The 26,141-nt window shown below is 48.7% G+C and overlaps 14 protein-coding genes across 14 annotated transcripts; 3 read left to right on the forward strand and 11 right to left on the reverse strand.

Moving 5' to 3' along the window:
- Positions 1-74: 74 nt before the first annotated feature.
- Positions 75-3,171, reverse strand: EV420DRAFT_1503388 (pseudouridine synthase). The gene is made up of 9 exons (XM_060471173.1): positions 2,823-3,171; positions 2,229-2,560; positions 1,995-2,166; positions 1,573-1,945; positions 1,439-1,518; positions 1,110-1,384; positions 884-1,061; positions 611-836; positions 75-553 (listed from the first exon to the last, which is right to left on the reverse strand). The coding sequence occupies exons 1-9, from the start codon at positions 3,148-3,150 to the stop codon at positions 184-186; spliced, it is 2,334 nt and encodes a 777-aa protein (XP_060338488.1). The 5' UTR covers positions 3,151-3,171; the 3' UTR covers positions 75-183.
- Positions 3,172-3,212: 41 nt separating this feature from the next.
- On the forward strand, positions 3,213-4,139 carry EV420DRAFT_1259569 (humps family-domain-containing protein; the record flags this gene model as incomplete). The annotated part of the gene is given in 3 exon segments (XM_060466960.1): positions 3,213-3,378; positions 3,390-3,551; positions 3,604-4,139. The coding sequence occupies 3 exon segments, from the start codon at positions 3,213-3,215 to the stop codon at positions 4,137-4,139; spliced, it is 864 nt and encodes a 287-aa protein (XP_060338489.1).
- Positions 4,140-5,126: 987 nt separating this feature from the next.
- EV420DRAFT_1503395 (acyl-CoA N-acyltransferase) lies at positions 5,127-5,891 on the reverse strand. Its single transcript, XM_060471174.1, has one exon. The coding sequence runs from the start codon at positions 5,794-5,796 to the stop codon at positions 5,188-5,190; it is 609 nt and encodes a 202-aa protein (XP_060338490.1). The 5' UTR covers positions 5,797-5,891; the 3' UTR covers positions 5,127-5,187.
- EV420DRAFT_1626138 (uncharacterized protein) lies at positions 5,892-7,642 on the reverse strand. The gene is made up of 3 exons (XM_060475995.1): positions 7,059-7,642; positions 6,439-7,008; positions 5,892-6,391 (listed from the first exon to the last, which is right to left on the reverse strand). The coding sequence occupies exons 1-3, from the start codon at positions 7,546-7,548 to the stop codon at positions 6,000-6,002; spliced, it is 1,452 nt and encodes a 483-aa protein (XP_060338491.1). The 5' UTR covers positions 7,549-7,642; the 3' UTR covers positions 5,892-5,999.
- A 131-nt stretch (positions 7,643-7,773) lies between these two features.
- EV420DRAFT_452261 (uncharacterized protein) lies at positions 7,774-8,251 on the reverse strand. Its single transcript, XM_060482187.1, has 2 exons — positions 8,207-8,251; positions 7,774-8,156 (listed from the first exon to the last, which is right to left on the reverse strand). The coding sequence occupies exon 2, from the start codon at positions 8,078-8,080 to the stop codon at positions 7,820-7,822; it is 261 nt and encodes an 86-aa protein (XP_060338492.1). The 5' UTR covers positions 8,081-8,156; positions 8,207-8,251; the 3' UTR covers positions 7,774-7,819.
- A 197-nt stretch (positions 8,252-8,448) lies between these two features.
- EV420DRAFT_452253 (uncharacterized protein) lies at positions 8,449-9,360 on the reverse strand. The gene is made up of 2 exons (XM_060482186.1): positions 8,622-9,360; positions 8,449-8,575 (listed from the first exon to the last, which is right to left on the reverse strand). The coding sequence occupies exon 1, from the start codon at positions 9,229-9,231 to the stop codon at positions 8,632-8,634; it is 600 nt and encodes a 199-aa protein (XP_060338493.1). The 5' UTR covers positions 9,232-9,360; the 3' UTR covers positions 8,449-8,575; positions 8,622-8,631.
- Positions 9,361-9,865, reverse strand: EV420DRAFT_452252 (uncharacterized protein). Its single transcript, XM_060482185.1, has 2 exons — positions 9,562-9,865; positions 9,361-9,509 (listed from the first exon to the last, which is right to left on the reverse strand). Exons 1-2 carry the CDS (start codon positions 9,809-9,811, stop codon positions 9,490-9,492), a joined length of 270 nt encoding a protein of 89 aa, XP_060338494.1. The 5' UTR covers positions 9,812-9,865; the 3' UTR covers positions 9,361-9,489.
- A 70-nt stretch (positions 9,866-9,935) lies between these two features.
- EV420DRAFT_1503399 (uncharacterized protein) lies at positions 9,936-10,798 on the forward strand. Its single transcript, XM_060471175.1, has 2 exons — positions 9,936-10,572; positions 10,619-10,798. Exons 1-2 carry the CDS (start codon positions 9,958-9,960, stop codon positions 10,715-10,717), a joined length of 714 nt encoding a protein of 237 aa, XP_060338495.1. The 5' UTR covers positions 9,936-9,957; the 3' UTR covers positions 10,718-10,798.
- Positions 10,799-10,922: 124 nt separating this feature from the next.
- EV420DRAFT_1616885 (xylitol dehydrogenase) lies at positions 10,923-12,644 on the reverse strand (the record flags this gene model as incomplete). Its single annotated transcript, XM_060475174.1, is given in 13 exon segments — positions 10,923-11,043; positions 11,104-11,177; positions 11,230-11,316; positions 11,375-11,497; positions 11,535-11,609; positions 11,629-11,781; positions 11,831-11,956; positions 12,008-12,042; positions 12,106-12,171; positions 12,224-12,260; positions 12,316-12,369; positions 12,498-12,523; positions 12,572-12,644. 13 exon segments carry the CDS (start codon positions 12,642-12,644, stop codon positions 10,923-10,925), a joined length of 1,050 nt encoding a protein of 349 aa, XP_060338496.1.
- Positions 12,645-13,183: 539 nt separating this feature from the next.
- EV420DRAFT_1758405 (cobalamin-independent synthase) lies at positions 13,184-16,220 on the forward strand. Its single transcript, XM_060480545.1, has 11 exons — positions 13,184-13,273; positions 13,327-13,468; positions 13,527-13,694; positions 13,745-14,732; positions 14,784-14,926; positions 14,970-15,023; positions 15,082-15,355; positions 15,415-15,427; positions 15,475-15,577; positions 15,632-15,770; positions 15,825-16,220. The coding sequence occupies exons 1-11, from the start codon at positions 13,237-13,239 to the stop codon at positions 15,918-15,920; spliced, it is 2,157 nt and encodes a 718-aa protein (XP_060338497.1). The 5' UTR covers positions 13,184-13,236; the 3' UTR covers positions 15,921-16,220.
- EV420DRAFT_1503417 (uncharacterized protein) lies at positions 16,221-16,819 on the reverse strand. The gene is made up of 4 exons (XM_060471176.1): positions 16,669-16,819; positions 16,552-16,606; positions 16,413-16,503; positions 16,221-16,362 (listed from the first exon to the last, which is right to left on the reverse strand). Exons 1-4 carry the CDS (start codon positions 16,794-16,796, stop codon positions 16,244-16,246), a joined length of 393 nt encoding a protein of 130 aa, XP_060338498.1. The 5' UTR covers positions 16,797-16,819; the 3' UTR covers positions 16,221-16,243.
- A 1-nt stretch (position 16,820) lies between these two features.
- Positions 16,821-18,424, reverse strand: EV420DRAFT_1503422 (uncharacterized protein; the record flags this gene model as incomplete). The annotated part of the gene is made up of 10 exons (XM_060471177.1): positions 16,821-17,483; positions 17,537-17,571; positions 17,624-17,672; positions 17,727-17,803; positions 17,852-17,934; positions 17,972-18,016; positions 18,064-18,120; positions 18,174-18,278; positions 18,332-18,362; positions 18,419-18,424. The coding sequence occupies 10 exons, from the start codon at positions 18,422-18,424 to the stop codon at positions 17,129-17,131; spliced, it is 843 nt and encodes a 280-aa protein (XP_060338499.1). The 3' UTR covers positions 16,821-17,128.
- A 1,281-nt stretch (positions 18,425-19,705) lies between these two features.
- EV420DRAFT_1635479 (golgi-body localization protein domain-containing protein) lies at positions 19,706-22,125 on the reverse strand (the record flags this gene model as incomplete). The annotated part of the gene is made up of 7 exons (XM_060476455.1): positions 19,706-19,801; positions 19,861-20,325; positions 20,380-20,479; positions 20,553-21,001; positions 21,063-21,104; positions 21,153-21,785; positions 21,841-22,125. The coding sequence occupies 7 exons, from the start codon at positions 22,123-22,125 to the stop codon at positions 19,706-19,708; spliced, it is 2,070 nt and encodes a 689-aa protein (XP_060338500.1).
- Positions 22,126-22,411: 286 nt separating this feature from the next.
- EV420DRAFT_1635480 (RNA pol II promoter Fmp27 protein domain-containing protein) lies at positions 22,412-25,896 on the reverse strand (the record flags this gene model as incomplete). Its single annotated transcript, XM_060476456.1, has 13 exons — positions 22,412-22,554; positions 22,602-22,626; positions 22,716-22,919; positions 22,998-23,056; positions 23,112-23,603; positions 23,654-23,865; positions 23,924-23,970; positions 24,026-24,266; positions 24,315-24,463; positions 24,530-24,577; positions 24,626-24,738; positions 24,785-24,997; positions 25,083-25,896. 13 exons carry the CDS (start codon positions 25,894-25,896, stop codon positions 22,412-22,414), a joined length of 2,760 nt encoding a protein of 919 aa, XP_060338501.1.
- Positions 25,897-26,141: the final 245 nt, after the last annotated feature.

Genomic DNA, 26,141 nt, shown 5'->3' on the forward strand with positions numbered 1-26,141 from the left:
GCACAGATGGTGGCCGAAGACGAGAATACCAGACAGAAAGGAAGAAGAGAAGGTCGGTTTTGTGTAATTAGAGTGTCAACGTGGAAGTTATGTCATTTGCGTTGATTCCGGCTATTGATCGCCGGCAATGGCTACAACGGCAATCGCAGGTACCCACCACAAAATACAGATACTTTAATAAATTTACTCTTCGGCTACCTCTTCAACCACGTCGCCTTCAATGGCAGCTTCAACCGCTTCCCCATCTCCTGTTCCTCGGAACTTTTGGTCTTCAGACGTAGCAGTCAAGTTTGTCTGGAAATGAGAGCTCGTCTCTGCTTTAGTGATCTCCCTAAGGGCCATGGTAGCATAGGCTGCCGTTCCAAGGATTAGCTGTATTTGGAGGGCCATAAATTTGCCATCTTCGACAGTAATTGGAGCATCGAATCCGAGCAACTTGTCCTCGTCTGCCTGCGCAAGGGGCACATCGGGGTCCGTGTACCGTAGAACAGACCAGGACATTTCTTTTGGAAGGTGCAGGATCTTTCGGTACGACCCGTTCAGCGTGTAGATTCTACGTGTCCAGAGCGTCAGATAGAATTCGGATACTAGATGAACCCAGCTGCCTCACCTTTGCTTCCTAACAAAATTGTCGGCATCGAGGCCATCCATCTGAAGAAACTCCCGGTATCTTTCGCCGAGTTTCCCGCCGGGGTAGGCGACATCTGTTCCCGGTAGAGGCATGATAACGTCGAAGATACTATACTTGTCGACGTCCTCTTCCGTAAGGGTCTTCACTACTGGAGCCACGTAAGGTTTCCTCGCCTTCTTCCCACCCCGAGATGAAGTAGGTTCTTCTGCTAAAGGGTAAATCCTACTAGAATCCAATGGCAAACCGATTTACCTCTTTCTTCTTCTTTTTCTGCGCTAGGTTCGTCCGCGTCCATACTTGGAGTATCGAACACCAGATCCCCGGGAACGGGTTTGTCCGCTCCATAGGTCCGTATACGTTCCGAGACAATGGCATTCCATACGTATGACTGATATGCATGCACATACATTAGACGAAGATTTTTGGGAATCTATCGACCCGTTAACATATAGGACACGTATATATTTCCCTGACTTACTGTGTCTAATGCACCCATGGCATTCCTGGTATCACCCTTTTGGGTCTTGAAGCTTTCTAACAGACATCGCTCGGCAACGACTCGTCTCGGCATGAGTTCAAGAGCTTTGTCTAAGTCACGATCGACGAGCCAGGCATTCCGGGCCGCTTCAACGTCAGGATGTTCACCATACCGGGGCTGGAGAATAAGGGATACGGCTTTCTGCCAATCGGATTGCAGCAGCGCGAGTCCAATGGCATGGGTAGGCACCGATGCCGTACCAAAGCGCTGCATACCTAATAATTGTCAGGTGAGTATCTTCATGTGTTTAGTGTCTAAGAAATACCAACCGTAGTAATTGATGAACCCTTTGTTCTTGATAACTTCCAATGCTTCATTCATGCTTTGCTCTGATTCCACACGGACGTTCCTAAGGTATGTGAATCAATATATATTGCAGACGTAGAAACTTGAGCAGACATACCGCAACGTAATTAGGAATGCGTTACCTTTCAGCATCCCTAGCTCCAAGCCGGCCTTGCGATAGTTAAAATCGGCAATCCTCAGCCCCCGTTCGCCACGGAACTTGAGGGCATCTTCAATCGTCCGACGTCCATTCAGACCATTGGCGAGTTTCCACACGTCCTCGACCGTTTTGCTTCCTCTCTTAAGCGACACTCGCTGGACGGTCACACCACGCTTGTCCTTCGTACCCGCCACGGAAAGATCTTTCACGCTGACGTGCAGGGAGCGAGAAAGATGCCCAAGAGCATCCTGGGTATCGCGATTGGTTTTCTGGAGCGTGAAATGAATATAAGGAGGGTATGTCCCTCGTGGAGCTCGTTCTCCTCGACCTCCTGGAACAAGGTAAACAAAGGGCAGCCTATCAGGCATAAAATAACTCACCCCTGCCCCCACGCCCTCCGCGCCCTCCACGACTTTTCGACCATTTAATGACAATTTTTGATCCTTCATCAGTATCAGGAGCGGTAGCATCCGTTTCACTGTCAAGCTTTCCATTGAAAAGTTCGCGAATAGCTTGATGTAGACCAGTTCTAGTAGCCTTTGAAGCAATCGGCTACATTGAAGGTTCTGAGTTATGTTGCAATGGACAAAGTATGAACATGAGGGAATACAGACATCCGACAAGACTCTCCTGGTATCTTCTCTCCCTCCTCCTCTTCCCCCTCCGCGTCCACGTCCACCACGTCCACCCCTCCCGCCTCGCCCTCCGCGTTTACCGCGAGTCGAGGCTTCTGGCTGCTCAGGTTCTGGTTCTGGCGCAGGGGCAGGATCGGTCTTGGTTTCGTCTTCAGCTGCTTTGGGAACTCGGCTAGCCCAGCCTGAGTCGCTGACACGAGGTGGTTCCGGTCCCTGTAGATACATTTCTTTCACTTGAGTAATCGCGCTTTCTGAGAGAAAAGCAGAGAGGCGCGTCGTGAATGATTCGGGCCAAGGCTCGTCGGAAGAGGCTTACGGAAGGCTTCTCTTCTGGTTTTTCATCCTGCTCTTTTGCGGCGGGTCCCTCGTTAACCACCTTGTCCTCATCGGCTGCTGGCTCGCCCATTTGAACGTCTTCTGTAGATGACTGTTCGGCTGGCGCCGATGCAGTTGGTGCAGATTCGGGTTTGGATTCCTGGCTTGTCGAGCGATTTCAAGTGGATTACTTGACTATCCTGGTCAACTTCGAATACTAAAAAGTCAGTGAACCTATCAATGATTATCAGGAATGACCTTTCTGGTAGTGGATAGAAAACCAGACTCGCCTCTGCTTGATGATACCCTCAATTTTGGGTATACCATGCCCGACATACTCAGAAATTCCGACATCTTTTTCTAAAAAGTTCATTGCGCCCTGCTCTGTAGCAACGGGAAGAGGAACGCCCAGAAGGGCATGACTAGGAGGTAAGATGTGTTCATGCTTTTTTTCTATGGTCACGGTTGCGAGATCCCCTTCGGCGTTATCTGACACTGTATCGTCTAGTTTTGTACGCTTTGAGGACCGTTCCAAATCCTCGTTATCGTCCTCACGTTCACGGACGGCCGCAGCAGATGAAGACATGGAAGACGGAAGAGAGAAAAGGTATCCTAATCGGGCTTGTTACCTCTTGAACGATTACCATCATGTTCCGGCAAACTTACGGTCAACGGGCCTCAAAGCATAGCAATCCTGCAGCAAAGCTTCTCCTCGATACAATGGAGAGAAAAAAATCCAACCTGGCTGTCAGTGTCGATGTGACCAAATCCAAGGATTTTCTCGCCATCATAGATGCTGTCGGACCTTTCGTTTGTATGATAAAGGCATTAATTCCTTCAACAATTTTCTGCCTATTCTCATCTTGAAATTCAAGACCCATGTCGATATTATCGAAGATTTTGAGCCGCTTCTCATCGACGAGCTTCGGGCCTTGAGCTCGAAACACGATTTTGTGATATTCGAAGACAGGAAGTTTGCTGATATAGGTTAGCTGAATCGCAATTATTTCCAGAGGCAAGAACTAATGTCGATCTCCAGGAAACACCGTCGCTCTGCAATATTCCAGTGGCGTACACAAAATCGCGAGTTGGTCTCATATCACCAACGCCCACCCTGTCCCAGGACCATCCATTATCACTGGGCTTTCCTCTGTTGGTCTCCCTCTGGGTCGCGGTCTTTTGCTCTTGGCAGAAATGAGCACGAAGGGTTCCCTCGCTACAGGAAGCTATACCGAAGACGCTGTTCGTATGGCACGAGCACACCGCGATTTTGTTATCGGATTCATCGCACAGCGACGGATGGATGGAATCGGTGCCAACGAAAATGATTCCACCGAGGATGAAGATTTTCTTGTTTTAACTCCCGGTGTCGGACTGGATACCAAAGGCGACTCGATGGGCCAACAATACAGAACCCCTCGAGAAGTAGTTCTCGAGTCCGGATGCGATATAATTATCGTCGGCCGAGGCGTATATGGCAAAGACTACGATCTGACTGATAAAATTGCGGAACAAGCGAAACGATATCGGGAAGAAGGATGGGCGGCTTATCTGGAGCGAACGACTGCTCTGTAAAGATGGCTAAACAAGATAATGGTACATAGTAGGAACGGTGTGGATGATTTACATACAAGTAGATGATGGTTATGCCAATAAGAATAAATGTAAGCCCTACGTCGTTCTTCGATAATTTTATGAGTCTCTAACTAAGTCCCCAGTACCACCTATTTATACTGTCCTAGACGTGTCTGTCTTTTCTGTGTGATATGTGCTCAATCGTGAGCCATGGATGCGGCAATGCAGTTGCAAATGCAACAGATGATGCGATGTGGCGACGCAGAAAAAGGTTGGCGTTCAGAGCGCCTGTGCCTTCAACAACTTCTTCAACCTGAAGACCTTGGAGAACACAAATTTCCTCTGCTGCCCATACGCATCCTCCTGGTACGCATTCGAAGGATGCAAGATGCCGCGCAAGTCTTCGTACATGATATGGGTCTCTCGTGGAGATTGGTTTGGGATGAAGAGGGTGAAAGCATTGGCAGACGACGTCGACATCGCAAAGAATGAGAATGCATTAAACGAGGAAGATTCCGATGGCATATTTGGAACGATAAGAATTCTGGCTTTGCCGCAGAGTGGAGGAAGTGAGAGGGCGGCGCTACTGCTGAAACCTGATATTGATCCTGGTCCCCTTATATATGTCCGAAGCGAATTTCAACCAATTCTCAGACGCAAGGCGCATCTTCCTAGTCGAGCAAGTATTGTCAGTGACCCACAAGGCCAAATGCTAGCAAACAAGGTCGCCAAGAGACATCTACCATAGCAACGCGTCAATCCGAATCCACGTGGACCCCCACGTTGCAAAAAAATCTGCAAATCCGGCCTTCTTGCTGAATTCGGTTCAAGGGAACTTTCGTTTCCCTTCTCCGACTGTCGCTGGCTGCCCTTGTACATTGTATCGTTTTGAGCCTATCCTTTCAAGTGGTCGGATTCATTTAACGGCGACCTTTTGATCTGCAGCTATTGGCGGCATTAACAGTACTTCTGAAGCACGATCGAAGGATATCCGCAAAATGAGATATTATTATTATTCGCGTATTCATCATTTGTTCCCTAAGCGCTATCATTGAAACTTGATACCCATGTTCCCCTCTGGCGCTCCTTCAATGGCCGCGAATCCTAATCTCTCGTAAAATTTCCTAGCGCCCTCGTTTCTAGGATCCAGCCCCAGCCATACCCCACTACCTTCTATGTTCTCGCCCTTGAGGTAATCCAGTGCCGTCTGCATCAACTTCCTTCCCCACCCTTGCTTCTGGTACTCGGGTAAAATGTCGATATGCAGATGGGCAGAAGCAAAGGTGATATTGGCTGCAGGCGCTGTGTGCATGGCCCTCAGCAGATGCATGTACCGCACGTCAGCAGGCTTGGTAGCTGATTCGGGTGGGTATTTCTCTGCAAGCACGGGCCACCAATGTTCTGCGGCATACTGCTCGTACGCACGGGTATCCTTGGAACCGAGGATGTACCCCACGACTGTGTGTGTGTCATCGACCAGGACGAAGCCCCAGGTCGTAGGAAGCTTGACGTATGGGACAGCATAAACAAGACCCGGCAGTTCGCCAAAGTCATGGAGATGTTCTGCTGATTTTCCAGCATCTGCGGTGAGAAGGCAGATGCGAGATAAAGCAGCTTCATCGGCTTCTGTAGCTCTGCGAATGGTGATGGAAGCCATATCCTTGTATCTTTCTTGAACAAGGTCGCCAAGGGAGTTCGAAGCAGAATATTTTCGGAAGAGAGAGCGATAAGGAAATTGATACAATGTTCTGAAGGCACTAAACAGCTGACCAGCAAGGCATTAGTAGCGTATTTATTTACAACTAGACAGGCAGTCCACCAATAACAATACGAAAACCACAGCTCTTTCATTTGAGAAAACTACAATAACCCCGCTGCTCTAAGATCATTCTGCAATCTTCTCTCACTGTCCAACGCTTCGCAAATTCTCTGAGCGCGATTTGGATCATCTGTAGGAATATCAAGCAAGGCAGCCAATTCTTCCTCTGCCCGGCCCTCTTCAGCCTGAGACTGTCTTCCAGATTCAGTCGCCTGTTCATGGCCTCTTCCGAACCCAAAACCTTGACGCAGGATGTCACCACCGTTTGTCAAGCGATGCAAGCCAAATGCCCTCTCGAATTGGGACATGCCGCGCTGAGAATCTTGATCACTGCTGGTACTCGGACTGTTATGCTGCTGTGTAGCTAGAATCCCACGCTCCCAGCGCTTGACACGCCAGAAGCCCAGGAGAGAAGTCAGTAGTATAAACCATCCTGGTTAACAGTAAGCAAAGGTATAAGAAAAAGACACATCCACGAACCGACTGTCATAAGGAAGAAGGAGAGCCACTCCGTCGTAGCATCCGCGACAAGCATACTTGCCTGCTCATCCGTGAGGGTAGAAGGGTTGCCTTGCATGCCATTCATCATACCGGACATGGTTGAGTTTTGTTCCTGGTCATGATGATTATAGTACGCGTCAGCCTCCGCGGCTGTCGCCATCGTCGGTGCCGGCTCATCTGCTCTCCATTGGCCCCATCCGCCATCACCGTCGGTTGAATCTAAGCGGCCGCGGAGGGCAAAGCCGTATTGTATGAGCGTGACGCCGAGTCCTGCCCGCGAACCAAGACGGGCAGCATGAGTCGTGTGCAGGAGGTACGTCAAGAGGAAACCGACAAATTGGAAAGAGATTGATACGAGCATGTTCCAGAGGAATGAGAAGAGCGATCCGGTGGGAAGTGCATCGATGATCATTTCGCCAAGTGAGTCGGAAGAGAGAGGAGCATGGACGGTAGTTTCCCAGTATGGGGGAACAGCGTCCGCCTGGGCGGTTGCGTAGGACGGCGGTGCTTCTGGTCGAGCGTCTTCAGGGACTATCAAAACCTCGTCACCTGAAAAGTAGTCAGCGATAAGCATCAGGAAAAGGTGGAGAAGAACATGCCTTGCTGTACTCTCGTAGGTCTCGATGGCTTCGCGGTAACATTCGCAAAGACTCCATCGTTATTGGTTCCACCACCGAACACACCCTCTGGGCGCTGTGAGCTCCGATTGACGTAATGTGAAGGTAAAATCGCTCCGACGGTTCGTTTGAACCATCCCTGTCCGGACAAAGGTTCTCGAAGACTTCCAATATTGAAAGACGGTATGAGTCCGTTGGAATTGCCAATGTTGTTGGGAAGCGCAGTCGATGATGGCGGCGGTGGTGACCCTGGAGGTGGGTAGTCATAATCTACATTTTCAAAGTCGTACGATCCGGGTATAGAAGAAGGTGTAGTTGGCTGGGGAACACTAATGGGCGAACGGGGAGTGGGATTCAAGGGCTGGGATTCCGTGGCGTCTTCGTCGTCCGAGTCGTCAAAAGCAGCCTCCATTTCATGCTGTGCGTCGTGGTCTGACCTGGGATTTGGAAGAGGCGCATAGCGGTTAGACATAGATTACAGAAAAAAAGCAAAGACAGAAGGAATGGATGGCTGGTTGCAACGAGAACAAAAAATTGAGTAGTAAGGCTTGTTGGCGAGAGGAGAGCTGCTGCCAAGGGCTAATCGTAAGCGGCATCGGCACGTGCGTGGCTGTGCGAAGACGGGGTCCGTGGGAACTGACGCTAAACTGTATGTGGAACCGATGGAACTTGGATGGAACTGTATTTTACTGTACACATCTGTCATATCTGAGGTTTGTTATCGTTACCATCGTTTGCCTTCCCTATGTACAGCTATCAACGTTTCTCTGGATTGACTTAGTCAGGTATCTGCAACTACCGTCACTTGTCATCTTCGCTCTTCTCGCTCTCGTATCCGCCACATCACCCACCCTGACTCCCTTTGCAAGCTGCAGATATGACTGAAAACCTAGTGGCGTCGCAGATGTATGAACTGCCTCGTTGATGATTAGATCGGTTGAGATTTCCAGTGCTGCTGTAACGGCTGTGGCGTTTATCACTACTACTACTATGCTTTTTGTCATCCTTCTTCGACGGAGACGGCTGGCCGCGCTACCCCATGAATCTTGTCATCCTCATGATCCCGTTTGATCAAATTTGCTTTCGTGAGCGTAAGAGGCCTTTCACTAATCTCGATAATTGACACATACTCGGTTAAAAAAGATAACAGTATGGTCGCATCACAGGATGCCCAAAACAGAGAAATTTCTGGTCAACGCATCAGATACAACCATGATTTCGCGCTACATGTTTAAATAAATAATAACCTTTGCGTATGCATAAGTAATGCATTGGCTACGTGAAGAAAGATATGGCAGCATATTATGCGAAACATCACCATCAGGGAGCATTGTTTGGCAAATCGGGCGCGACAAGTTGCTCAAGAGGTCTGACAAAATAGCTCGTCAACATTTCCTCGTTTTGATGCATGATTCCTCCAGAATAGACTAATAAATACATGTTCAGGACTTCGGAGCAAATGATGGGGGCGCATTATTCGATATAGAGTAGTGAAGAGCCTGCCAAAACTTGTAGTACCACCAAAAAAATGAAATGAAGACTGACAACTCTATCCTCATTCGTCAGGACTCTGGCTCCGATATGGGGCTTGTGTCTGTAGCGGAGGGATAGACTGGGAAGGAATAGCAGAAAAATCGTCCCATTGAGATCCATCGGCGCCGTCCGACCTCTGAGAAGGTTGAGTTGCCCCAGCACCAAAATTTGCCGACGATGACACGGGTGAGGCATTGTGTGACAGAGGTGATGGTGCTGCAATTGATGGCTTGGAACCACGAGACCGCTTTCTGGGTGTTCGTGTCTGGTACCAGCTTTGGGTGGGACGCTGAAAAGATATGGTGTCCGGGCTACTTGGACCTGTATCTGACATGCGCGACTGTGGAAAATAAGAGTGGGAGGATGACAAATGGTCTGCATAATCCGACCAATGCAGCTCATTGGCGTAGGTTGGGGAGTTCGGTGTCGTTCGCAGCCCCGTCCCTTGAGATACGGAATCGATTTCCTCCGGTGCGTCCGAGTCGAATTTTTCCTCTTGCGTCAACTGCTGCTCCACCGCATCGCAAGACTCTAGCGAAGATGCAGAGCCCTGCGAAGATTGAGAGACTCTGCCACCCAGATGCGACCTCTGAGACTTGGGAGCGACAGCGTCTTCAATCATGGAACTGAAAGTAGGTGAGACAGGAATTTGTTGTGCAGCAGGAGAGGGTGACGGGGATGATAGGGCAGCGAAAGTTCGATAATCGTCATTAGAGTGATACTGTGGAAGGAGAAGTGGCGCTGAAGGAGGAAGAGGAGATAGATTTGGAGGTGTCGACGCGGGAGGTGACGGTAATAATGAGTTGATGCCGAGATCCAGATGATGATTTTCTGGGAGGGAGACAAAAATCGAAGATAAAACCAAGGAAATACACGAAAATCAAAGAGACATATCATCAGCTTTGGAAAACCATGAACGAGATTTTAAAAGAGTACGAAGAAATAAGCTTACCTGTTGTGTTGTCGCGGCCCTTGTTACCGTTATTCCCTACACGGGGAAAGCTTAAACTTTCTCCTTCTCCCTCCTCTATTTTCCGTGACAATGCATATTCTCTCCGTGAACAAGGGACGGAATTTTGTACGTGATGGTCGAGGACGTGGTGGATGAGTTCGTTTTTCGAAAGGAAGGTGTCACTGCACCATTTCCATCGACATATATGCAAGTCCACAGACTGAGACTCTGGGAAATCAGCCTGGGACATCGCAGTGATTGGAGCGCGTCGTAGATAATAACAAAGGATTCAGTCTGCCGAAGGAGACGTATTTTGTGACGGTGTCATGTGATGTGACATACGAGCGACTCGGGCGACTCGGGCCGGCAGGTCCCGGACCATAAGTCATCATAATCATGTCGACTGCAACTGCGTTCAACGAAAGGGCAATTCTTTCATTCATCGCGCTTCCTTTAGATGGGGGCTATCATCCATCTCCGACTTCAGAGCCCATCGATTTTTTGAAGCAGCATCTACAACAACTACCTCCACATCTTGTAGCACAATTTTCATCTGTCACAACTCCCAAACAACGCGCCGCTATACCTACTGTGCGGAACAGACGATTAAAATACGCTGAATCTAACCCTACCGATCTTTCGTTCACTGCTGCGCGGAGTACTTGGCCAATTCTCTGGGAAGGCAGGGAGCGGCGCGGCATAGAAGAAGGGAAGGAGGAGAAAGATTGGGCTCAGCACGAATTTTTGCATGGTTCCACAAAACACGTTGGAAAGCTCGGGGATCTACTCGGTGGGTATGAGGAAGAAAGAGAGGCTGAGCGCGTCAGAAACATAAGGCGGGACGAGGCAGCCAAAGAGGAATTCATCCCGGAAGAAGATGAGAGTAGTGACGAAGATGAATCAGAACAGGTCTCAAGCGCACTAGCCAACCTTGAATTCGAGTCTGAAGGGGATCAAAAGATATTATTTCTCAGGAGAGTCAAAGAACGCTTTATCTATGGCCTGTTGGAGGTGAAAGTCTTCATTCGTGGTCGAAATTGTGCTAAAGGAATCCCAGGACATAAATTATGACACCGTTGATTGGGACGAATCTCTAGATTCAGAAAATGACAGGGAAGCGGAAGAACGTTGGTTTGATGAGGAGGAAGAAGATTAAATGACCAGGATGTCAGTAGCAAAGGATTTGTACATGTACTTAGTTCACATTGTGGAATAGAACAACCCTCACTATTGAATAGAGCTGGGGTTCTGGCCCAGGGAGCATAATATTCAGCATTTGACATTAACATTTCAATCTTCATACATTGCAAAACATGTCCCCAGGGTCGAACAAGGTTAATCTTCTTTTACTAAATCGAAACCTAATTATCTTCCAACGAAATATCGGGTCCTGAGATAATGGCCTTGATGACTCCTTTGCCGTCAGCACTCTTTCCGGCTTTGGTCGTATTGAATGCAACGAGGGCGTCTTGGAAGGAGAACCTGAAACAGTTATCAGGGTTGCATTGTTCACAAAACAAATTCAATGTCAGTAAGACGCACCTATGCGTTACCAGAGGTTTCAAGTCGATTTTTCCCTGCGCTACAAGTTGAATGGCGAGAGGATAATCTCCAGGCTACGAAGGACCAAGTCAGATACAGGTGATGTAACCAAGACTCATCACTTACACCGTAACGGAAAGAGCCTTTGTAGTTCAGCTCCTTGTTATACAGCATGCTCATATTGATAGGAATGTCAGGTGTTCCCATCCCGACCTGTTCAAGTGATCATGGGATTCAAACACGACAAGGACGGCGAAATTTGAGGCCTCACCTGAACAACAATCCCTCCCGATTTGGCGACCTGGAATCCGGTTTGAATGGACACTTCAGCGCCACTGGCGTCTATAACCAAATCGAGGCTATTCTTTCCTCGTTCGGTGACACCGAGAAGCAGCTTTCAAATTAGCCCCGTTCCTCTTGCTATATTCCACTTTGGTCTCTCCCGGATTGAAACGGAGAGGAAGATAGACATCGGTCGCGGCGTAGTTCTTCGCAAAGTCGAGGCGCTTCTTGAACGATATCGACGGCGATGATTCGAGAGGCGCCGAGAGCCTTAGCGACGGCCATACAGAGTAAACCGACAGGACCGCAGCCAAAGACGATAATGGATTGACCAGAGCGGAATCCACCCAAGTTGGCAACGGAATGGACACCCACAGGCCAAAGGCTCAATCTATACTTGCACTTAGAACAACGAAACGGTATGCCATATGTAGAAAGGGCGAACCATGGCACCATCTTCAAGACTGACTCCTTCGGGGAGCGGATAAGCGAGGTCGGAAGGAACCCTGTAGTACCGGCAAAGAGTGCCATCATAGGGTGGAGTTGCCGCGAAGATAATGTCGGGGCATAACTGTAATAAGGATTAATTCATGTTCAGGCAACAATTTCAGAGCGAAAGTACCTCATAGCGGCCAGATTTACACGCTTCACACGTGCCTGCGTTAAAGACAATGAGGTCGGTCCAACCAAATTGAGTAACTGAAAAGATAGGACACTAACGGCATGTCGCGCCTGGTTCGACCGCGACTCGATCTCCCACACTGACATTCTTGACATTTGATCCAACTGAAATATTAATTAGGCACAGAGTGGGGAGAGTCGTGAAACACTGGCGAACCTTTGTGGACAATACCCGCCGACTCATGACCAAGAACCTGTGTTACATCCGGTCAATGGATAATCGGGAAGGAATAGACAGAGATATTGCACCATTGGGTTAGTGACTACGAAGTCACCGATGCGGCCATGTACGAGATAATGAACCTAACGTTGAATCAGCCCACGAATCATGAGGATAAGCTATGAGACTCGCATCGGATCCACAGATACCTAGGATGAGATCAGATTGTGAAGAGTGATCGATAAGAGAAGCTCTCACCAGTCTTCATCACTTTCACCAAGACGTCGTTGTCAGCGACTAGAACAACCGAGTGAGCATACGCTTTCTATGGGCAACAAGACGTACTGTCTGGAATCGGACGCTCCTCGTAGGAGACGTTCTCGATGGCGTTCAAGACAAAGGATGGGTTATCGGACATGAGAGAGACGATGATAGTATGTAAAGAGCAACACGGTGTAATTTATAGGATTTGGGGGCTGTCGAGACCGTGGATCTGGATAGACGGTCCGGAACAGCCGGTCCTTCATGATATCAATCCAAATTTAAGCAATTGCATTATTGTAGCATGCCTCTGAGAGTCAAGGTAACTGTCGGAAAAATAGAAGTTGATTTTATGTTGTCCACAATTAAGTAGACCTTGAATATATGGACAATTATCCTACAACAAGTCGATGAGCATAGAGCAACAGTGAAAAAAATGGGGTTGAAACCGAGCCCAGGTTGATTGCGCACGTGTTCTGGGCAATATAGCCCCCTTGATGGCCAGAGATTGAAATTTGCTATCGACGGCTTGCAATGGGCACCCGCTTTGAAAAGGGCGCGCCGTGGAGAACGTCCAACGTCGAATTATCCAACGTTCAAGACGCCAACATTCCCGCTCAGCAATTCGGGATTTCGGAGTTTGTTACCGAGCCACGTGCCATCGACATACAAAAATTCGCAAGATTGCGAATCCATCTTTCCATCGTACCATTACTATCCCTTCACTTTTTCAGTTTTTACGAGCAAAAATGGTCGCCTCTAGCGTTCTTGGTTTCCCCCGCATCGGTAAGCACTCGAATTTCTTTCTTCGATGCCTTTGCTAACCCCTAGTTGTCTAGGCGCCAATCGTGAAGTGAAAAAGGCTGTCGAAGCCTACTGGGCTGGCAAGATCACTGCAGATGACCTTACCAAGGCTGCAGCCGATGTTAAAAAGACAAGCTGGACCTCCGTCAAAGCCAAGGGCGTTGACTTTGTCCCAAGGTGAAGCGATCTTCTTATCTGATCTTGCGCGTTCGTCTCACTTTTTTTCGCACGGCAGCGGCGAATTTTCTTTGTACGATCACGTCCTTGATCACTCTGCTGCCTTCAATGTGATCCCAAAGCGATACATTGGCCATGGCCTCTCCCCTCTTGATGTCTACTTCGCCATGGGACGAGGTCGCCAGGCTGATGGTGTTGATGTTCCTGCCTCTGAGATGAAGAAGTGGTATGCATCTAGATCACTGCGTCTCATTCGTATAACCTATTGTGATTTAGGTTCGACTCTAACTACCACTACGTCGTCCCGGAATTCTCAGAGGAGACTGACTTCCAGTTGAAGTTCAACAAGGCTCTCGAAGAGTACCAAGAGGCCAAGGTTGCTGGTGTCACCACACGCCCCGTCGTTTTGGGTCCCATCTCTTTCCTCGTCCTCGGAAAGGCATCGAAGGAGGCCAAGCCCGGTTTCCAGGCTATCTCTCTCCTTCCCAAGCTGTTGCCTGTGTACAAGACGCTCTTGGCTGACCTCAAGGCAGCTGGTGTCGAATGGGTTCAGATCGATGAACCTGTTCTTGTTCTCGATGTTGCAGCCAATCTAGAGAAACAGTTCGCCTCTGCCTATGCTGAGCTTGCGCCTGTTTCCCCCAAGATCATGCTCACCACTTACTTCTCCCGACTCGACTCGAACCTTTCATACGTCGCTCAGTTGCCTATCGCCGGTCTTCACATTGATCTCGACCGTGCTCCCGGCCAACTAGACGATGTCATCGCCGCTATCAAGCCCACTCCCATCGTTCTTTCTTTGGGATTGGTCTCAGGGCGCAACATCTGGAAGGCTGATTTCGCTGCTGCCCTTAAGCAGGGACAGAAGGCTGTAGACGCCCTCGGTTCAGACCGTGTCATCGTCGCAACTTCATCTTCCCTCCTTCACACCCCGGTCACCCTTGCTTCGGAGAAAAAACTCACCGAGGAGCAGAAGGATTGGTTCTCCTTCGCTTTGGAGAAGGCAGCTGAGGTTTCTACTCTCGCCGCAGCTCTGTCCGGTTCACAGGACCCTGCTGTCGCTGCAGCCCTCGAGGCTAACCGAGTTTCCATCGCAAAACGCCGTGAATTCGAGACCACCTCGGATGACACCGTTCGCAAGCGTGTCGCTGCCATCACCCCCGATCAACTTGATCGCAAGAGTCCTTTCGCTGTTCGCAAGGATATTCAAGCGAAGCACCTCAACTTGCCCAAGTTCCCTACTACCACTATCGGATCTTTCCCTGTAAGTTCTCCCTTAATGTCCTTTAGGCAGATGTCTAATGGGTAAATCCAGCAAACCAAGGAAATTCGTCAAGCCCGTGCCAAGCTTGGCAAGGGTGAGATTACCGAGGCCGAGTACGATGAGTTCATCAAGAAAGAGATTGAAAGTGTTGTGAGGTTCCAGGAAAAGATTGGCCTTGATCTCCTTGTCCACTGGTGAACCCGAGAGGAACGACATGGTTCAATACTTTGGAGAAAGGCTCTCTGGTTTCGTTTTCACTCAGAATGCATGGGTCCAGAGTTACGGATCTCGGTGCGTCTTCATCTTCAAAATGCAGACTATGTCCTAATATGTATGTTACTGCTGACAGTTACGTCCGACCTCCCATCATCGTTTCTGATGTCAGCCGCCCCAGTCCTATTACGGTGCAATGGAGTAGCTATGCTCAGAGTTTGACCAAGAAGCCGATGAAGGGAATGTTGACTGGCCCAGTCACCATCCTCAACTGGTCTTTCCCTCGTGCCGACGTCTCGCGCGAATTGCAATCCAAGCAACTTGCTCTCGCTCTCCGCGATGAGGTCATTGATCTCGAGAAGGCTGGCATCAGCGCTATCCAAGTCGACGAACCTGCTATCCGTGAGGGTGTGAGTGAAATGCCTTACTGTTTCCAAGGATGCTCGCCTGACTTTTTTCTTTCTCTCAGCTGCCTCTTCGTCGTTCGGACTGGGATGCCTACCTCAAATGGGCCGTTGACTCTTTCAAGTTGTCAACTGCTGGCGTTACCTGACCAGCTCCAAACCCACTCTCACTTCTGCTACTCCGACTTTGATGACATCTTCCCGTCCATCCAGCGTCTCGACGCTGATGTCATCTCCATTGAGGCCTCGAAGAGTGACATGAAACTCATCAATACCTTCAAGACCTACGGATACTCAAACCAGATCTGGGCCTGGTGTCTATGATATCCACTCCCCTCGTGTCCCCGGTGACCAGGAGATCAAGGACCGACTCAAGGCCATGCTCGACATTCTTCCCGACTCTTTGCTCTTTGTCAACCCTGTAAGTTGTATGCCTTCCCCCCCTGGGTGACTGAACTGACCCGATGATCAACAGGATTGTGGTCTCAAGACTCGTGGTTGGAAGGAAACTGAAGCCTCGCTCATCAACCTCGTTGCCGGTGCTCGCTGGGCTCGTGAAAATTACGCTTAAATAACCCCTATCATTCCGCTTCAACAGCGCTCTTTGACTGGTTAACTTATGGGCTTCATCAGTCCTGTGACCGTTGGGTAGTTGTGGCGATATTGTTGTCTGGCGTTAGGACATGCATCATAGGGAGGGCAGAGTAGACTGCTGCACGCTTGCTCGGTGAGAGCTTCCGCTTTGCGGGGCCGTGGCTGAGGAGGGTTGGTGCAGCAGTAGTTCATATATTCGGATTTCAACAATCCCCGAATCTGTATCATTAGTATCATTGCAATCCCATGTTTGGATAGTCGCCGAATTCACGCGCATACACGAGGTTAAACAAGGAGCTGCTACATTTCTTTTTCTTCGACAGTGAACAAGAAGGACCATTTATCAGCAAACAGCTTTATCTCATCTCCTCCCCATCGCAGATCGAGGGTGTTTTTGCCGTAATTCCACGTTTTTCGAGCTGCAAGTACGAGTTTCTTTACGAGCTCGCCGTATAGGCATCTCACTTACTTCCGGCCAGTTTGTAACCGCCTCCACCAAGAACGATCTTTTGCGGTAGCGGGCAGAGGTTGTGGCCGACGAAGAGACGCTGGATAGCTTTCTGTCTATTGATCCAGTAGTTGCACCGAGTGCATGTAGAATCACGTACGGAAATATCATCTTGAGCATTGTAATACGCAACTAGCTCGGGTACAGTGGCGTTTCTTCGAACCAGGTCAGTATCACCACGAGGCCCCGGAATGCTGTTATATGCAGTCATACTTACTTGGTTCTGGTCTCCACGGTGACTTGGCCGATATGAGCGCAATCCAAACCGTCTTGTTGAGGAAAAAAGCACAGAACCGTCTTGTTGAGTGGTAGGTACTCTGGAAGTAGGTAAGTCGTGGCAGGCATGACGAAGGACGCGTTATTTGGCACTGAGTTGGACGCGTTGTATGCGAAAAATAAATAAATAACAAACTGACACGAGCCATCTCCGCGGAGAAGACATGTACATCCCCCGGCTTTAACAGCTAAGCCGCCATCCGTTCCGGCCCCGACTCGAATGAACCAGAAGACTATAAGAATACGAACACGGCCCTCCGAGCTCGGACGGGGTGCTAGTGCTTACCACCAGAGTAAAGGGTAATCGACATCCAGAAGCAACGTGTCCGTATCAAAAATTAGCAGTGTTACAACATGTATCGTGAAACTAAAGTAGTGGAATAAGTCATTCATTCATAAATTTATGATGCCTGCAGGCTGTTCTTTCTTTTCTCTGCAGCCGCAGCAGCAGCGGAAATTGTCATTTCCTCTTCAATAATCACATCCGGAGGGCCTGACGGGCTCCATGGGCTCTGGGGGTCTTTCTCCGGCTCCATGGAAGAATGTACGGAGTCCGTTTGGCCGCCCTGTGTATGCTCCACTGCATGGGGCTCATCGTCATGATATTGCATAGCCAATGCAGCCCGTAGCCTGTCCTCTACCACGCTCTTTCGTTTCGTCTTTGCGCTCCCTCGGGCAATGAAGACGGCCGAAAAGATCCCACACAAGAAACTTGCTGGAATAAGTGATCCCGTCGTCCATGCTGGGCGATCAAACCTTTGGATTACGCGTTAGTATATTGAGATGAATAAGATGTCATAACTGCTTACCGATTAAGTCCCCACATACAACCGCAGAGTATAATCTGAAGCAAACAATAAGGCGAATGATCACATTGCATAAGGCAGATTACTTGCCTGGAAAAAGGAGTTGCCATCATTGAACAAGCAAATTAAAAGAGCAGTACTGAATGGATGTCAGTGGTGTCAGTAGCCCGGTGTCACACGGCAAGGTACACACTTGATCGGAAAAGCTCGATGTGTTGCAGTTCCATGAGGCCTGTACCATGTCTGATGATGCTGAAACTTGACTTGCTTCTGAAGACAATATTTAGTCCAAGGATAAATTGTACGAGAAATGGACACCAACGTCGATGCAAGGTCGTCTTGCTCTTTTTCCGTTAGAACATGAACATAATTTGGGTCGTAGGCAGGATCAGGTAAATCATCTTCATCGAAATAACGGAGGGAGGCCAGCTTTCCGACGGAGTTTCCGTGAGCGGCGTTTGTAATGCCATATAAAATATACCCCTAGTGCTGGTTGAGAGGGGGCCTTGGGATGGTGAGATACTGCTCACGATATGTGTCAAGGACGCGCGAGGGAATGAGGCCAATGCCTGTGATAGTGAAAAGACCTGAAGACATATGTCAGATAGTCAAAACCTTGTGCAAAAAGATCCTAGGACACCATTTGTAACCTGAGAGCTAACTTCTACCCAAAACCCTTGGCGGTCTGCGTTATGTAGATTGATGATTTTTGTGAGAAACAAAACGATAGCAGCGCCCCAAAATACTGAAACATAACTTAGTTGAGAGTCAGTATATTTGCCATAACGAATGACCCACCAACGCAAAAGCCGTATATGCCCGCGACGATCTGACAAAACCAACATTCATTTCCTCGGCCATGCGACGGAAAGGGGGATGACTTACGCCCATAGCTTGATAGTTGCCTTCAGTTCGTGATTATGGACAAAGATGGAATTAAACTCACGAGTCTTTAAGAATGACCATACGCCTTTAAGAGAACGTCTGATCTTTGAAGGCCGACGTAGCACATCATCGACATGTCTATCCAACTCGTCGTCGAATTTGCGCTGTCCTTTCTCCTTGTCTGGTTCCTCTTCTTCGAGAGGCGGATCCAGAACAACAACAGGCTTTCTAGAGTACCATGAAAGTGGAGGTCTAGGTATGCCGATGAGTAATGCTCAGGAGATCATAGGTATTGAAATTACATTAAAATGGAATTTGCAGCATTCGTGAGATTTGATACGGTAGCGACTTGGGGATCTACAAAAATTTGATGTAAGCTTGGAAAAAATCTTAGAGAATAGCACACGTACCGATAACATCTAAATGCTCAACGATATCGTCATGGTGGTGATCGTCTAATGGGTGGTATGATTGGTAACTTGAGTTAGCTTCGTCTGAGCGGGGAAGACTCAAAGCGCTCCCAACAAGACCCGGTTCCCCGTCATCCGAGCGAACTTGAATGTCGGTATTGGGGCCCTCAATGGTCAGGACACCATCAATGGGGCTGAAATGAGTCGGCGAAGTCGTCCGATGTGAACCATCAAGTGAACTGACGCTAGCCTGATTGCGCAGCGGGCTCCTACTCCCTTGGCTGCGAAGTGGTATCGACGATAGCCGGGATAAAAGGTGGTCCTGGACTCTGCTGCCTGCTCGCGATCTGCCCCTCCGTAGTGGCGCTATCGGCTGGTCGACAGTGATAGCAGGTGGTGGGGCTGCTGGCGAATTTGTGAGCAACGGCGAAGCAGTTTCGGAAGGCGGGGTTATAATTGGTGAGCCTGGCGGCGACGTCGCAGGCTCTGGGGTATCGCTGGCAGGTTCCGAGGTCGGACGTCTGAAAAGGTTGGTCAAAGTGTGCTGTTCGTCGTAGGTAGGCCTGTCGCTCAACGACGCATACTGGCTGCGCCTAACGCGAACAGAAGGCATGGTATAGGGCGCGCTTGACGCAGCGGCAGGCGACAGAAGAGCAAGTTGGCGGTCAAAGGGACAGCAGTCGTGACAGTATGAAGCAGGGTAAATCCACGCTTATTATAGTCCTAAATTTAGTTTGTTGCTGATATCATTCCATAAACGTAAACACCGCCGCTGCCCTTTCAACAGCGGCCTCGGGTGGCATGACACTCGATAAATAATGTGAATATGCTATGCTATTGTATTGTACAGATGCTGGAGAAATTGTCTATCAATATCTTAAAGTGTTCCGTCTCTTGATTCCGTAGATCGTCTAGTAGCTGTAGAACTCTTCTTCGACGATTTTGAAGATGAACCGGTAGGCTTTGGTGTAACCTAGGATGCCAAGAAAAATTAAGTGGGGTCAGACCAAGTGAATATACATAAGCCCTTACACTGCCGGATTTGTCCTTTTTCTTTGAGGATGAACCACGACCTAGCAGGGAAAGCATTCTATTTCTACTACTGGGTCGGATGGGCTCCACTGGCAAGGTCTCTGGCTCCTCATAAAGCTGTGCATTCGCCAGTATGTGTGGAGAGGTGTCAGACTTCCTCTTTGAGGCTTTCCGCCAACCTCGATGAGGCGAAGGTGTTCGCAGACGCTCGCGAGTATCATGATTATCGTCAGAACGGTTAGTATCGTCATCAGCCGTAAGTAAAAGGTTAGAGCGAGAGGAATTCGGTAATGCTGGGTGGTGGAACTCTGGTACGGCTGCGCTCTTCGTAGCAATCCATTTCGTTTTAGAAAATATCTCCCGAGCAACCGGAAGTACAGGGACCAGAGGTTGATGGAATGCCATCTTGATCCAACCTTTCCAGCTCGTATCAGACGGGATAAGTTGATCAACGAGCTCCTCGAACTAAATACAGGACACATGAGAAACGCCATTAGTTGACGATCCTGAGCCACTTACACTCCATGTTTGATTCCTATACTCCAGGTCTCTAGTTGTGATGCGAGCGTCGCGACAAACAAAAGATTCCTCTTTCATAATACTCAGCAGGAGGTGCAAACTGGAAAGTACAATTAGATTTGATTGCAATCGATGCGTAAAATGCTTGCCTTGATATTTTTACCAACACGAACGTCTTTTGAGAAGATCGCGTCCTCATTTCTGCGGCATCCCCTCGTCGTGTTACAGGACCAGAGTCATGCCTGCTATCTCCCCTGCCTAGTTTACGTGGTTCGATATGATCAGTTGAGCTTCCATTCTGTCCCAAAGCCTCGGAGGAACGTGTTCGTGGCAGTGATCTTATAGGTGACGGAAAGTCCCTGAGATTCGAAAAAGATCGTGATGTGCCGAGCCTTCTTAACGCCATTGGGGGCGCAAGTCGAGATGTGTTAGAGTCAGAGGATTGCCGTGAGTGCGTTCGTGTGGTCGCATCGAGTGAAGCCCTAGGTGGGAAAGGTCGCTTGTTCGAAGGTTCGATGGCAGCTGGAGAGGGCTCCGGAGCTCTATCTTGGATAGCTTTCTTTCGGTCTCTTCGCCCTGGCCACAAGTATTCCATGATACGACGGCCAACCCGAGCATCGATCTGCAAACGCATGGGATGCAAATTAAGCTCGAAAAACTCATAGATGCCTTATTCCTCCGACAGGCGGAAGAACGGACCATTTCGATACAAGGAAGAGTCCGCGCTATATGGCGAGTCAGGACCATGTAAAATTAGGTCGAAGCAAACAAACCTTGAGTAGGGGGTGGTTGGGAGGCTCGTTGTACTTGGAGAGTATCTCAGTCCACACAGCGTCTTTAGATCCGTCAAACGCCTGTAGGCTACCGATCGCAAGGTCGTTATAAGTGGAACTGTCCTGTCTGCTAAGCCAGTAGTAATCGATGTCTTGCACAACGTGCTTAGCCAAGAGTTCCTGCTGTTCATCTATCATATTCCAAGATATTTCAGAGGACGAGGCATTCAGGAGAAGTGCTGATTTTCGATCTGTTTGTTCGTCAAATCGGTCCTGCGCCAGTTTGATTGCATCGAATATGAAGTTGAGCTCATCTCCCAACAGGTATACATGGGCCTTGAGCTTCAATAGTTCGATTTCATCCTCTTGAGTCTGAATCTGCTGTGTGTGCATGGCCAATTCCTCTACCTCTATTGACTTTCGCAGTCGACCCTGGAGATCGGTGATCACCCTGCACGCTGAAGCATAATCTGTGAAGTCATAGGTGAATAACAAGGTCTCCAGTCTGTCGATGCGGGTCTTGTGGGTTACATCGGAGAAGAGTAAGAGCTTCGTCACGATGTTGGAAATGGTCTTAAAATGTTGATCACTGGCTGACACAGTGAATCTTGGTGTGATGACTTTGATGAGGTCCTGGAAATATGCTCAACAAATATACCTTATGGTGACCACGTTGTATGAAACTTACTGTCTGGTCCTGTAAGTGTGTACGCCCTATATGTGAACGTCCCGCAGAGGACTTGGGGACCACGGATGTAACATTATTTCGCAGTCGCAATCGGTTGAACTTGTCATAATGGAATGTAGCGTCGGTCTGGGGTACTAGGCGATCAAATTCGTCACTCTCGCATCGAAAGTCGATAAGAACTTCCAGGGGAACAGAGCCATCTCCATTCAATCCAGCTGTCGGAGCAAATGTTTGCATGCCGGACAGAACGGCATAGGTCCTCGGGTTTGAAAAGTCAGTAGACATAGAAGACAGGATCAGTGAGACGCTACCTGGACATAACTTTGCCACTGATGGGATCTTGGGACATTGGAATCATCCATGATGGTAAACTGACTGCAGTTTGGCTTGCAAAGCGGCCACCACACACGTCTCTTGTGGCTGCTCCCTATTTTGCAGTATGACCTGCGGTTTTAGAAGAAGACAGCAGTGCCCTTTTTTCAAAGACACGCCATCGGACCAGCCATGCAGAGGGTCCAGATTTGAGGACGAAGAATATGAATCAACGATGTACCCCGCGGAGTCTTCAAAATTAGAATCGTCGCGAGCGAACATGTGCTTTAAGTGCGCTTGCGGCAGCATGGGCTGCAGTTCTTCGCAGATGGTTCAGCAGCTGTTCTGAGGCTGTGATCTCAGCAACGTCGTTTGCTTGGTCTCGGACAAACTTCACAGGCACTATAATAAATGAGAATAATCCCATGTCATAGAGATACGATGCTTACCGAGAAGCCATATGGTATTCCAATCCTTTGCGATCACGAGAACAGTAATAATACTGCATCATAATCTGGCCGGAGCTGAACAAAGCAGATATGGCTTAAAAAAGGTGAACTCACGTCACGAACTGCAGCATCCATGAAGATCTTCGGACAATGTATCTGGTAAACATTATCGAACTCGGCCCACTCGTCAGGCGAAACACTGTCAGATGGCATCTGATAATGGGAGCTAGCATCGTTTCCGTCGAGATTGATATGAGGCTCGTGAAGGCTCGATATATATTTCTCCAGCAGCACAACCTTCTTACCGGGAGATGTGTCCTAGAAAGACAGCAATGAGATTCTATTGTGGATTTGACATCTTGCCCGACTCGCCTGGTAGAAGTTACCCTTTTCCACGAGACATTTGAGCTCCTCGATTCTTGACGAAGTGAGAGCAACTTGGACCTCAGGCACAGCTAGGAAAGTAGAAATGAACGGGAAAAGAAAGATAAGAACGAAATATATACGTACAAGGTTCTTTTCCGAGGAGGCAAACATGACTGTCCTCGTTGCCAAATTTACTAGTCTCTGAGGGATTTTCTACGAGAGCATCGTTCCGTTTGAAGAACATGAAGTGTGAGCACGCGACGACCGGCAAAACATGGAAAGTAGGATCAAGGGATGACGACCAATCCGTTTCCACAAAATCATCAGGATCATACCAAACTGAAGGCATGGGTGTCGTGGGATAGTTGTTCCTTGTCCTATAGTTACTGCCATTTTGAGGGGCATTGACCGGTATCAGTTGCTTCTTGGGGTCTGCGAAGATTGCAAGAATGGCACGAAGATCCAAGCCTTTCAGGACAACCTCTGCTGCGTAGAAAGGCTTCCTTCGTAGGACTTTGGTGGAATGAGGGCCCAAACCCGGGACAACAGTTTCTTGATCCCGTTGATGCATGTCGACCTGAAATTCGTCGATCTTACCCTTCACACCAACCCAGGGCGTAACTCCATCTGCCCAAGCTGATTCAAGGTGAAAGCCCGACCAAGAACAAGATTAAAAGTGTTCTTACTTTCTCTACCGTTGTCTATGTAACCATGCATGATAGACAACTGACGGATTGATACACGATACTTCAGAGTGGCGATATGTCGTCCAAATTTGGGAGATATTGTACGCCTTGGATAATAAGGGCCCTGGCGAATTGGCAGAGACATGACAGCGTCGAATAAAGACCACCATGACCAGAAATGGGCAAAGACTTTGGGTGTGAGGTATAGACCACTTGTGTTGTGGTCTTCAGGTCTTCGTACTTCGCACTGACGAAGTTAAAGAAACTGACAGGTGAATGAAATCAGACCGAAACCCTTTATACGAATCGTCTGGTCCCTAGGAGTATCATTAGAATGGTGATTCGATTTATTGTTACCAAGCTCCTCTTCACCTTAATTTCAGGCGTTGCATTCTTTTTCTCCAGTTTAACCTTGTAGTGAGGTTTGAAATCGAAGAATCTGCATTTCCGATGGAAGGCGGAGCCATTGCAATGTTGGCATTCAGAACCACAAGCCCGTTCAAGCACAAAACCGACACCAAAGCGGACACCGGAGAGAACTTTCGCACAGATCTTTTTGAACGGCTGAGATACAGGGGCGAAGGTGAGAGAGCCAGCATCGCTCCGATGAAAGCTGGCACGGATTAGCAACAAATGGGTTTATAGGGAGACTGATTCTCACTTCGGTATAACAATCATCATAGAATCACTGATAACCTGTACGAGTTCCTTGTCGTCATTATGACGCCCAATCAAAAGCTTAACGTTGCCCTGCCAAGCTAGAGCGAAAACCGGCGCCCTTCCCAAGTATCTCGTGGGGATCTCGAAGCCCTATGTGATGTGAGTGCCAAATCTCTATGACAGAAAACTGGTCAAACCTTTCATGTGAAATCGTACTTCGCCCTTGAATGATGCCCTTACACTCCAATGAAATATGAGCCTCAGCTATGGTAAACCATAAGTGACATCAAGGAGCAGCCGGAGGTTACTAACCTTGTCCCAAAAACCTAAACCAGGAGAAGAATCACGGGGTGTGCTGGTGATGGTGTCCAGAATCTTCATCAGGTCTTGAGTCGCGGGTCCATAACTCATACCCCAAGAACAAACTGTCGCATTAGGCGTAGACACCAGAATTTCTGGGTTAGGCGTAACTCTTCACTGGCATAATTGTCTTGGGAACGGAAATGGAGAGTGGCGCAGCACCATGAATACCATCGTGAGCATAAGATACGGGACACAGTACCCAATCGACGGACGCGCCCCCGGCCAATTCTTCTGCAATGACTAGATCAGTATCGAAAGTCCAGGACGTCCGATCAAGGTCTTCATGAGGTGGAATATCGAATAACGGCAATCGCATAATCTCTGATTGTCATCCTCAGCGACGAGAGAGTGAAATTCAAGTGAAAAGGAAGTAACAAAGAGAACTCAGTGTTCCGAGGAAGGCCACCTTGCTCATACAAGTATTCCGGAAGTGAATCGGCGGGAAATGAAGGCGGCGCAGTAGACAGCGATAGATTTCTGATCAAGGCGCGAAACAGTGGAGTGCATGGGTCGTCGGGAGAAACGTCAACGATGTTTCGAATCCTGCTTGCTGATTGAAACGAGGGATGAAATTCGTGCCTCACAGCTTCTTCATTCCGAATTTGATCCTTCTGGAAATGATCAAGTCGTAAGCCCCAATCTATTGAATGGACCTTATAGAGGCGTTGTCGCGCATCTTCTATTGACACAGAGTGCTTTGAGGAAAATCGATACTCCGCTCGAAGCTCAGCAGGAGATCCGCCTTGAGTGACATCGGCATTGATAATAGTCGCTACTTTGTCCTCGTAGGCTTGTTCTCGATCCACGCGAATTTTGGCAGCCTCAAGTCCGGCCCTCCAAGCTAAATTCAATCGCCCTTCGAAGGGATCATCAGCGATCTCCACGCAGAAAGACGCGATGGCCAAAGTCAGATACGGCATGCATTTGGGACCTTCGGCCTCCGGGGAAGGCATGTCACTGTATGAACCGCGGACAGTCATATGATATAGATGCTTCAGCGCCTTCACTGAAACAGTTGCATCTTGAACCAAGTTGCTGAAGACGTATCCATAAGGAAGTCTGAAGCGAGCTGATTGTCCCTCCATATGAACAGAAGTCAATATAGCAGTGGATGAATCCCACACACGCCAACCCTGAAGGTAATATGATCTCTTTCCACTTTCCACCTTCATCTTCCGTTCCAACGGTTTGCCAGGGGACGAAAGATACACCCATGTCATTAAACGTTCAAATTTTATCTCGGACTGGATTCGGGGAGAAAGAGTGGCCGTAATCGAGTCAAGTCGAAGGGCAATTCGTTCATGGGGAAGTTCGCCGGAACAATTGAACAGTGTCAAGGGCAATCCGAACTCTGATGGAGGGCATAGCCTTTGAGGTTCGCTGGGGAGCTCTGGGGGAAAGCAGCAGTGGGGGGTCTACGGTTCAAGAGTGCCAAACATCGGCTAGCGAGGAGGATGTGATAAGC

This window comes from Desarmillaria tabescens (assembly GCF_030435595.1).
Source record: "Desarmillaria tabescens strain CCBAS 213 chromosome Unknown EV420scaffold_2, whole genome shotgun sequence".
In the NCBI taxonomy this organism is placed as follows: domain Eukaryota; kingdom Fungi; phylum Basidiomycota; class Agaricomycetes; order Agaricales; family Physalacriaceae; genus Desarmillaria; species Desarmillaria tabescens.